General features: G+C 46.6%; 3 protein-coding genes across 4 annotated transcripts; 1 reads left to right on the top strand and 2 right to left on the bottom strand.

The window, feature by feature from the left end:
- Positions 1 to 3: 3 nt before the first annotated feature.
- Positions 4 to 3156, bottom strand: BDCG_09239 (xaa-Pro aminopeptidase). Its single transcript, XM_045425029.1, has 10 exons — positions 2702 to 3156; positions 2578 to 2637; positions 2325 to 2490; positions 2204 to 2265; positions 1914 to 2135; positions 1812 to 1857; positions 899 to 1748; positions 758 to 842; positions 655 to 699; positions 4 to 597 (listed from the first exon to the last, which is right to left on the bottom strand). The coding sequence occupies exons 1-10, from the start codon at positions 2913 to 2915 to the stop codon at positions 356 to 358; spliced, it is 1992 nt and encodes a 663-aa protein (XP_045273610.1). The 5' UTR covers positions 2916 to 3156; the 3' UTR covers positions 4 to 355.
- A 35-nt stretch (positions 3157 to 3191) lies between these two features.
- On the top strand, positions 3192 to 7500 carry BDCG_09238. 2 transcript variants are annotated; one of them, XM_045425028.1, is made up of 6 exons: positions 3192 to 3349; positions 3424 to 3920; positions 3979 to 4160; positions 4221 to 4553; positions 4622 to 4778; positions 4835 to 7500. In XM_045425028.1, exons 2-6 carry the CDS (start codon positions 3858 to 3860, stop codon positions 7229 to 7231), a joined length of 3132 nt encoding a protein of 1043 aa, XP_045282857.1. In that variant the 5' UTR covers positions 3192 to 3349; positions 3424 to 3857; the 3' UTR covers positions 7232 to 7500. The 2 variants fall into 2 exon arrangements, with proteins under 2 accessions (XP_045282857.1, XP_045282856.1); XM_045425027.1 differs by having other exon boundaries at positions 3192 to 3920.
- Positions 7501 to 7551: 51 nt separating this feature from the next.
- Positions 7552 to 9906, bottom strand: BDCG_09237 (pyridoxine biosynthesis protein pyroA). Its single transcript, XM_045425026.1, has 3 exons — positions 8884 to 9906; positions 8510 to 8692; positions 7552 to 8436 (listed from the first exon to the last, which is right to left on the bottom strand). The coding sequence occupies exons 1-3, from the start codon at positions 9016 to 9018 to the stop codon at positions 7795 to 7797; spliced, it is 960 nt and encodes a 319-aa protein (XP_045273609.1). The 5' UTR covers positions 9019 to 9906; the 3' UTR covers positions 7552 to 7794.
- Between the last annotated feature and the right edge of the window lie 934 nt (positions 9907 to 10840).

Raw genomic sequence — 10840 nt, 5'->3', positions numbered from 1 at the left:
ACTATGAATTAGCATTTAAATATGTAAGGTACCTTTTCTGGTCATTATTGGACCTGGCTTATCTGTAAAACATACGAACGAATACAATACATGTAAATACGACGTCAGCAGCATTGTATGGATTCTCTAATGTATACGCCGTGCGCGCGTAAATCTATCACAAACTCACAACGATCATACTAAATGGTACATCAACAATACCGATAGCCACCATAAATACTATAGGAATATTGAATTTATACAAATATGGGAAACATTGACACATTGCCATGCGCCAATACCCCTCCACACGTGGTGGTACTCCGAATAAGAATCAAGCCTATCTAACATTCCATCCATGAATTTGTCAATTCATTCAGATAGGTTGAGTCTCCCTCTTAAGCCAGTTTCTCGTCAGCTCATCGTTCTCGAAATAGCTGCTAGTCTTCTCCCAAACTTTACTGTGGTAGTCGTTCACCCATTTCTTCTCTCCGTCAGTGAGCAGGCTTGGGTTGATCAATTTTTGGCACAATGGTGTCATAGTAACATGCTCAAAGCCTAACCAGGGTTTCTCTCCAAAGCCATGCGTTGTTTTCACCTCCTTGGCAATGATAATGTCTATGACAGGCGTTAGTTGGAAATACTACGCTTATTGGTAGATGTGGGGAAACATACTTTCGATGCGAATGCCGAAGACTCCATCTTCATAGAAGCCAGGCTCTACAGGACTATTAGCAGGCTTCAAGGCAATAATACCCAACCATCGCTTAGAACATACCGTCAGATATCACGTTTCCTGGGGTAATGGCAACCTCAGCATACTGAACTCGAGTGCCTAGTCCGATCGGACCTTCGTGGACATTCTTGGAACATGTTAGCACTTGAGGAGGAAAGATCAGACAAATGTAGGGCGTAATACCAGATATGACCCTACGCCATGACCGGTACCATGTAGATAGTCTAGGCCTTCTTTCCACAGATGTTGTCGTGCAAAAGCATCTAGAGCGAATCCAGTTGTTCCTTTAGGGAATACAGCAGTATCAATGCTAATCAGGCCCTTGAGAACAAGCGTGTAGGCCTTTCTCTCCATCTCTGTCGGTTCGCCGAAATGGAGAGTGCGGGTTGTATCGGTAGTGCCATCCAAATATTGGGCACCTGAGTCACATAGATACACGGCTTTCGGATCGATAATAGAGCAAGTATCTCGTTCGGCCTTGTAATGAATGACTGCGGCATTTGGACCAGTAGACGAGATGGTGTCAAAGGAAAGTCCGACGAAATGCTTATGCTTTGATCGGATTTGTTCGAGCTTGTCGGAACCATCTACCTCGTTAAGAACTGTCTTCTTGTTGACCAATTCGTTTTCGAGCCAGGCGAAATATTCTGTGAGTGCTGCGCCGTCGCGAATGTGGCAAGCTCTCATTCCTTCCAGCTCAGCTTCATTTTTGATTGCCTTGGCATCAGTGATCGGACTGCGGACTTCTTCCACATTCTTCTCACCTCCTAGAGCAAGACTGAGCGACCATGATGCCTTCGTCGAAATAAGGAACTTCTCAGATGGGCTGGTTGAAGCGTCACCATCGCTTTTCTTTTGAGCAGATTGGCTCAAGGCTTTGGCATCTTCGAAAATAGAACCGTATGGCTTCACAGAAACTTGATCACCCAGATATTTCTTCACCTCGGCAGGTAACTTCTCGTCATCAATGTACAAATCAGCAGTCGTCGGTGTAATTATGGCATAAGCAAAAAACACTGGGTTGTACGGGATGCTGCGAATGATAATTAGTGTCAGTCAGCAGTCAAATTGACAAATGGCAGGCGGATATCCGTACTCATTTCCTCGAAGGTTGAACAACCAGGCGATTTCGTCAAGCATCGCTAAAAAAGAGTCAGAAATTCAGGTACTTTGTTGGCAGGAAGGGTCAAATACACACAGATGACAAATCCCGCGCTTTTCTTCTTCTGGAGCTCCTTTCGTAGGTCACTGATCTTCTCCTCAAATGACTTCCCTGCAAATTCGATAGGATGGAGAGCAACTTTTTCGCTTGGTCTGGCTGGGCGCTCCTTGCCCCAAACAAGGTCAATTAGATTCTCCTGCACGCCTTGCAAGGACCCACCGCTTTTTTCGATTGTCTCTGAAAGGCTGCGCGCCTCGGCTAGATGATGTTAGTTATATTCATGGACAAAAATATATTCACAAACGTGGAGAAGATAATGAGCTCACAGGCTGTGATGAGTGATGGGTCGACTCCAACGACCTTGCCGCCCTCAGCTTGTTCCGCAGTCCTATATATCCATTTTCAATACACGCTCACACATGACATGCTGTATTTCTCTGTCCATACCATTCCTGCCAAGTAGGCATATTCTCGAAGCCCCTCTTCAGAAGCATCCAATTATTATCTAGCTGCTTTGCTGCCTGGTTGAAGTAACGTCCGTCGGTAGATAGCGCTGCTTTGCTCATCGAAACGATGGCACATCCCGCAGAGCCAGTAAAGCCCGAAATGAATTCTGTATTTAATAATAGTCATGAGCTGGCCCGTCCTGGCTGGCGTAGATGATGGGATTTAGATCGTAAGGGAACAAGGTAGAGCTAACCGCGGCGGCCATCGCAAGGGGCAATGTATTCGGACTGGTGGCTATCCTCAGAAGGAACAACTGAATAAAAGTAAAGCATCAGACAATTGGATCTTGAAGAGGGTTAACTTGTATCATTACATACTGTAGACATCAACCTTCCTCTCCTGCATCAACTCCCTCAAGCGGGCAAGGCGCTGCGAAGTATCGACAGGGCCCATGTCTCCAGAACGAAGTGCAGTAGATGAAGTAAATAATCTCGTTGTCGGTTTAATCAAGCGGCTTAGTGATGGTAGTAGAGGCCGTATAGAGCTTGTAGTTGTGGAAGCAAGGCGGCAAGAATGACGGAGAAGAAGCATTTATATTGTAGCGCTTATAAGGCAGCACCGGGGGGTTTGGCGGGGATGAGGTTGTGGGTGGGCGGCCGGATATATCAAACCGTTGCTATGCGGGAGTACCAATCGTGGTAGGCGGAAAAAGTTGACTGTGCCTGCGATGTAACAACGAATGATTCCGGCGCGAGCAGATCAGTCATCAGCAGCTGCTAAGCGCGAGATACCTGTCAATTGCAAGAATAACCAAAAGAAATGTACTCTGTATTATCTATCATCATTCTATCCATTCTCTTCTCCGAGATTTCCTGTGACATTGGAATTTCAAACCAATCACGTGATGTTGTTTAGATAAGCAATATTGGGCGGCGGTTGTCTCCTAAGTTAAAAAGTATTCCGCCCACATCGCACAATCGTTTTCTTTGTCCATTTCACAGATATACAGAGAAACTCGTTTAATTGTATGAATTTGACTACATCGTCTATGCATCAATTTGCCTGGCTGTACTTATGAGCTAACAGTTTATTTCGTCAGGGAATTTTACACTGAGGGCTTGCGTACTCACGTGGCAAACATCAGAACTACAACACCCCTATCATCCCGCTCTCTTGGCACATTCAACGTCATTTATGTTACTGATTAGCCTGGAAATGAGATCTATCAATCTGTGATAGTATAGGGCCACTCATGTTCTTGGGTTTCTCGTTTGCCAGCGAAGTGTCATTTTCTTCTCTGTTGCTGCTCCTGTGACTAGAGCTTCATGGCATATTGAACTCTTCACCCATCCTGCCCATTGCTAATTAGGTTTTTATTCCTATTCTTCATGTGACTCTGTCCTTCTGATCTCACCCTGTTATTCTGTTTTACACTCTAGTTTGAGGTCGTATATGGACATCATATCAGTACACGTAGCCAGAAACATACCAAACCCCCGATTCTGTGCGGTGTGACATAGGTCTAAGAGAGGGATGATGGCGGGAATTCATTCAGCTGAACAGGAGAGCCAAGGCCTCATTGATGAGTCACTTCAGGTACGGTTATTAGTCTGTATTCTAATAACATTGTCAGTTATGGTTGACGTTTGTCTAGCTTATTCACGTCCTCAATGCTCCTGGAAATGCTGCAATCGCCAAATCTATCCAGGAGAGATTGCAGGCGCTGCAGAAGTCAGAAGCGGGGTGGGCTATTGCAGATGGTCTTTTGACCAGTGATGATGCTAATGCAAGATTCTTCGGTGCCCTCACCTTGACCGTTAAAATCCATCAGGACTGGTAAGAATTCAAGTCACCATTATTTTGTTTTTTTAAGGTCGTTAGCTGACATCATGCTAGGGACCATCTTGGAGAAGAGAAAGCCAAAGATCTTTTAGAACATCTGACTAACCTCTTCATCTTAATGGTCTCCAGAAACGAAGGGGCTGTATCTATGAGGAAATTTATGTCAACATTGACTACCTTCTTTTTTAAGCCTGAAGCTCCCTGGACTCATTGTATACGACATATTGCCATGTCCATGGCTAGTGGGAAATACCTGTCAGAAGATCAATGTGAGGAGGGAAATTTCGAAAAGCTAGCTCTCCCTTCGCTCAGTTATGAACGGATGCTCCCACTTTTGTCTTTTTCTACCATCCTGGCTGAGGAGTCATCGCGGTATGCTCTGAATGAGTGAGTTCGCAGCAGTATCCCTTCCTATGGATTCTGATAAATAATCCCTATCCTAACACTGCAAACAGGGATCTCCGAGGGCGTTTAGGTCCCAATCTCAGGGATGCTCTTTATCTTGTCCAGTTCGTTTTGGAACAAGTATCCACTTTTAAAAGAGATGGAAATCAGCCGTCCCTCTCAGATCAATTAAATAAATTAGCTATCGAAGCAATGAAATCTTTAAATGTAAGCATCTTAGCCCCGCGTTACCCTTCTCTGCGGCCGCTACAATATTACTCTAGGCATGGCTCATCGCAATCCGAGGAGACCGCATTTCTCCTGGCAATCTTACGAAGATGGTCGCCGTACCTTTGAACTATTCTGTTCAGTTCTTAGCAGTACCCGAACTTGCAGAGATGGCAATGGAACTTCTTGCAGAAATCCTTAATAGCCATGCGAAGTTACTAGGAGTTGAACACCTGACTGCAATACTGCAATTCCTCTCAGGAAACTTCGGGGAAAAGTATGCATTGGCTCTTTTAAACGCGGATTATGATGAAGACTCCATGCGATTCTTGGATTTATTACTGCGCTATGCAGCGACGGAGCACATACAACTGTTCACTGGCGAATTAAACGAACAGAAGCAAAGGATCCTGTTTTTGTTACATACCCTTTTCCGCGGGCCAGGGTTTGTAGAAGTTGACGATAAAGCGAGTTCGCTTCTTTTGGAATATTGGACTGAGGCGGCGGATGATATTAGCGATTATATCATGCAGGGTGAAATGAATATTTACTCGACTCGTGTCAAAGGGGAGTTTGTGCAAGTCATCGCGGACTGTTATGACAAGCTCCGGTATCCTGATCCATCAGTCCTAAAGGAGTGGGATGACGACGATGTGAGGAATTTCAATGGATTCAGACGTGACTTTGCGGACTTCCTACTCGCTACTTATCCTCTTCTAGGGTTTGAGTTGATCGAAAAGCTTGTTGAGAGAGCAACTAGTTCGATGAACAGCCAAATATGGGAAGGGTTTGAAGTAGCAGTATTCTGTCTTGGTTTCTTGGCTGACTCTGTTGTGGAGAGTCCGAATGTGGACAAGCTACTTCATACGATTTTCCATTCCGAAATATTCAATGGCATTTGTTTCAACCGCATTTCCATTTCTATGAAGCCTCGCCAGACCCTATCTGACATGATTGCGAGGTACACAGCATACTTTGAACGGAACCACGATCTTCTCCCGCGAGTTCTTAATTTCCTGTTCAATTCCCTCGATGCTGCGTCATGCGACCAAGCTGCGTCAAAATCCATTTCATTTCTCTGCCAGAACTCTCGCCAGGCTCTCCCAATGTATGTTGATGATTTTATCAATAAGCTGGACCAACTTCGCTCGAATTCCTCTGTTAATGTTACTACCCTTGAGCGAGTATCCGAAGGCATTGCAGCAGTTGTGCAAGCGGCGACTCCAAATACAGCCCAGGCAACATCCCTGGTAAAACTGCTAGCGCCCCTCCATCAGCTAGCGGAACAAGCCAGGCTAGAAGCTCAATCAAACCAGTATGATGAAGCGCTTGAAAAAGGGATCAAAGTAATGCGTTGCACGGCAAGTATCGGGAAGGGGTTTAGGGCTCCTGATGACGCCGTAATCGATCTAGATGCCGAGGGGCCGAGTGAAAGCACAAATAATTTCTGGGCAAGGGGTGAACTCGGGGGAGCGCCACAAGCATACCTGATTCAGATTCTGGACATCTTAATAGGCACATTCCCCACCGATGGTGATATAATCGAAGCTACATGCGACGTTCTGAAGGCCGGATATACAGAACACACGCCGGGGCCATATGTCCTACCACCTCAAGTCACTATCCGTTTCATTAAGGCTGCCAACGTTACCTCTCCTCGCTTCCCCACAATCATGGGAACCGCCTCTGCTTTCTTAGCCTCCCACTCTGCGCAACCCTTAGTAGTCCAAAATGAAGCCGCGGAACTAATCGTCCATGTTTACGAACTCATGAGCTTCATGAACACCCAACCGGATCAATATGACCCAGAAGTCGCACACAGCTGCATCGATTTCCTCAACCTGATGCTCCCAAAACACAAAGCAGCTTTTTTCAACCTCGTCCACTCACCGATACCACAGCACAGCGCTGCAATCCTCACCATCCTCACATTCACCCTGGCAGTGCTGAAACGTCCCGACCCTCTTCCACTCCGCTCTGCTTCTGCATTCTGGTCCACCCTATTCTCCCTCACAGATCTGCCACCTGAGCTCCAGCCGGGCCCCGGTAGCTCTACCATAAGACACGCCACTACAGCGGCAGCTAACGGCGCAATTCCACAACATGCGCCACGCTTTTTCGACACCTGCATATCTTCGCTGGGTAATATACTCATGTACCAGGTATCGGGTCACTGCGCGCGCTCCGACCTTGACCACCTGTCTGAGGTGGTTAAAAAATTCATATTCCACTATCAGGGCGCGGCGCGTGTGCATTTTGGGGCTGCATTGGCGGAAATGGATGGTGCTCTTTCGCCAGATGGGGCGGGAGGAGGGGGACGCGTACCGGAGAAGGCAGAGCGAGAAAGATTCTTATCATCGATGCTCTCGCTGAGGGGGTCGAGGGGGACTAGTCGTGTTGTGAAGGATTACTGGGTAGCGTGTAGGGGGAAGGGCTTTGCATATGCCAGCTAAGGTGGTTGATCTAGTTAGCGACGGCTTGGATTGGTAGTCAATTTGCATAGTTTAGGTAATTGAATCTGGGTCATGAAGGAAAAATGGCAACGCAAATGCATATTTGCATATCAAATGGATATTTTCCCCTGATTATTACTTAGTTAAATTATTTATTTCTTCCGGTTATATTTGTGAATGATTTTTTTTCAATAATTTAAACACGGTATGCTTCCACCTACAGCTCAATTGCAATTGGGATGGCCAAAAAAAAAAAAAAAAAAAAAAAAAAAAAAAAAAAAAAAAAAAAAAAAAAAAAAAAAAAAAGAGCAGGGGGCAGGGGGAAAAGATGAATTCTTTATGTTTTTTATTCTTGAATATTGATTTAAGTATATATTTACAGAACACACGGAGCCACCGGATATGGAGGGAGTGCAACGTCTAAGCCCACCTGCGTACGCAAGGCATATGGTTGAAATATCAAGCATGCGCACCTCGCCAATGCATTCATCATTGGTATCAATCATAACAAACTCATCTGGTCACGTAGCCAGTCCTTCTTTTATTTTCTGCTTCTGCCTTCTTTACCATCCTCTCGTCGCCAGTTTTTGTGTCTCTCCCATGTCCCGCACACTAATGCCAACCATCGCCTCACCAAGCCCCTCGCTCAACTGGCCCAGAACCTTCGCATCCTTATAGTGTGTCACAGCCTGCACAATCGCCTTGGCCCGCTTCTTTGGGTCACCAGACTTGAAAATTCCTGATCCAACAAATACACCATCACAGCCCAGCTGCATCATCAACGCCGCATCCGCCGGCGTCGCAATTCCTCCGGCCGCAAAGTTCACAACGGGCAACCGACCATTCTTCGCGGTCTCCAGCAGCAGCTCATAGGAGCATTCCAACTCGCGGGCGAAGGCGCGCAGCTCCGCTTCCGCCGCAACAGCGTCGTCGGGGTAGGCTCGCAGGATCGAGCTCGCCTTGGCGATCTGGCTGTTCACGGTACGCATGTGGGAGACGGCCTCGACGACGTCGCCTGTGCCCGCCTCACCCTTTGTGCGGATCATGGCAGCACCTTCGGAGATGCGGCGAAGGGCCTCGCCCAGGTTCCGGCAGCCGCAGACGAAGGGAACTTTGAAGTTGTGCTTGGTTACATGGTAGAGGTGGTCGGCTGGGGTGAGGACTTCGGATTCATCGATGTAATCGACACCGATGGCTTCGAGGATCTAGATTAAAGTGGGTTTGTTAGGATAAATTTTATATGTTGATTTATTATATGTTGTGGAGAAATTGGCATACCTGGCACTCGACGAAATGCCCTATCCGCGCCTTGGCCATAACTGGAATCGTAACAGCCTCCATGATCTCTTTAATCATCGTTGGGTCAGACATGCGCGCCACACCACCCTGGGCACGGATATCTGCTGGCACCCGCTCCAGCGCCATGACGGCGCATGCGCCTGCTTCCTCGGCGATCCGGGCCTATTAACATGGTTCAAAAAGAGAATTTTGTCAGCAATCCGAGCTGTCTGATTACTCCTGTTGAGGATTGGGATGGCTCCTCGTGATCGATAACAGCCATGCGAATGGGGCCAGATGGATATCGTCGGCAAAGAAAAAAAAAAAAAAAAAACAACGCGGGGGTGCAACGTGGGGTCGGGTTCAAAATTTACCTGCTCCGCATTGACGACGTCCATAATCACACCACCCTTCAACATCTGAGCCAGGCCAGCCTTGACTGTGAAGTCGACGGGCGAGGATGAAGCAGCAGCAGCGGCATCGTTGCCGGTAGAGGTTTCTGGTGCCATTGGAATGGGAAAATTTATGTTGCGCAAAGAAAGGTTATGTATGATATTTGAAGTGGGGTGAGGGGCAGAAATTTTTTTCACTTCAGGCGAGGGGTAAATGTAGGGAGATATGTGCGATGCGATTGTATGTTGGTTGAATATGGAACTCGCAGAAACTCTGCTGGGGGTCTTGAAGAATATAAAGCGAATACTTGGGTCTTAGAAGGAATGCCGCTGAGGAATCAGAAGGTCTGAGGAAATATAAGAGCAAAAAGATATTCGGGGCAGAAAGACGAATGAATGACTAGGCTCGGTGAGCGGCGCCGAGTTTGTGAGTCAGCCAGCGCCCATGTAATGGGAAAGGCGCGCGGGTGCCGGAGGGGCGGAAACGACTAGGAGTTATCGCATGCGGGATGTGTTCTGGAAGCCGAATGTGCTGTACAGCGTAATTTTTACTCTTTATTGCATGATACCGTGACATGTTCTGATCAAAGATTCCTAAATCTTTCCTCCAACCAAATTGCTCGCAGCGGAAGTGGGCTGATAACATTGAGATAAATATTCGGCGGAAAAAAAGCAGAAAATCAATTAACTGGCTAAACGACAAACCACCAAGTTAGCTGCTTGAGCGGGGTCCGGCTATCTCCGGCGCAAGCTAATCGGCAAAGAATATAGTTATTTGACAGCTTCAACATGTGCCTGAAGAAAGCAATAACCTAATCTATTTTTCAAATTCTCTTTTGCGGTGTGCCATTCCCCCACACTCCGGGAAACGAATACCCACCACTCCCTACGCGGGATTTGCAATGCCCGTCTGGCCTCAATCTCTGCAGATCCCCTTCCGCTGGAATTAATTGAACATATCTTTCATTTCAAATGCTCTCTGAGCCAGGTTGATTTCCCAACAAGCCCTTTAAGTAAGAAAGAGAATAGAACCAAAAAGACAGAGATTCAACAGGCTAGTCCATGTATATGTACAGTACCTTTTTCTGAACACCCGCCGACACACCATATTGACAGAATGACGTCGGTTTCGGCCGATAATGTCGGGATTCTAGAGATGCATGGCCTGTGGAGGGCACTAAACTGGGCTCTCTTTGGCGGTATTTCCCGCAACAACTTGTTGATTGGCTCCAGTTTAGTTAGATTTAGGGGCTGTGTCACTGGTGATCGATCAATCAAACGTTCTATTCTAGGCCGGTAAATCAAATCTAAGCTCTCTCTCAAATGGTCTCGGCGCCTACATCTATATAGAGTACATCCTGTCACTGTATATAAGAAGTAGAGCAATGTGAATCCCCAAGGTGTTTTCAGCAGGATATGACTCACGACGCCGAAATTTGGTAAAATGTGCACTCAGTACCTAATTGCAGCTTTAGGGAGACAAAATAATAGATCCTTCCGAGCGTTCATTGACCATTTTGTCTACAGCATGCATACTACAATATGCCAGTCGCTTCTTGCATGCCGAGTTGGCGAGAGACACTCATGACCATTGCTTTGTTCGATAGAACATGTGTTGGGAGATAGGGCGGAACATCAAATTGCTCCGCTGAACAATTTTCCGATCTAGAAGACATGTAGCAAGCGGTTTCGGATGTCTGCAGTCTGATGTCTCCGTTACATATATGAATCGAAGTGAATCTCGCCCTGAATCCACCATAATGCCAATTCCTTTTGCGCTATTCTGTTCCATCTCCTTATTCAATTCAATCTCCGGCATCAATGCAGCTTGAAGATCAGCGTTTCAACACAACTGGCCAATTTTATCCCTCGGTTGTATTGCGGAACCGGGGCACTTCTGAGCATGGTGTTGCGGCTCAATGTTATCCTTTAATGGCGA

This window comes from Blastomyces dermatitidis (assembly GCF_000003525.1).
Source record: "Blastomyces dermatitidis ER-3 genomic scaffold supercont1.14, whole genome shotgun sequence".
Lineage (NCBI taxonomy): Eukaryota > Fungi > Ascomycota > Eurotiomycetes > Onygenales > Ajellomycetaceae > Blastomyces > Blastomyces dermatitidis.
The sequence above is the reverse complement of the archived record's forward strand: the minus strand, read 5'-3'. Positions and strand labels throughout refer to the sequence as shown.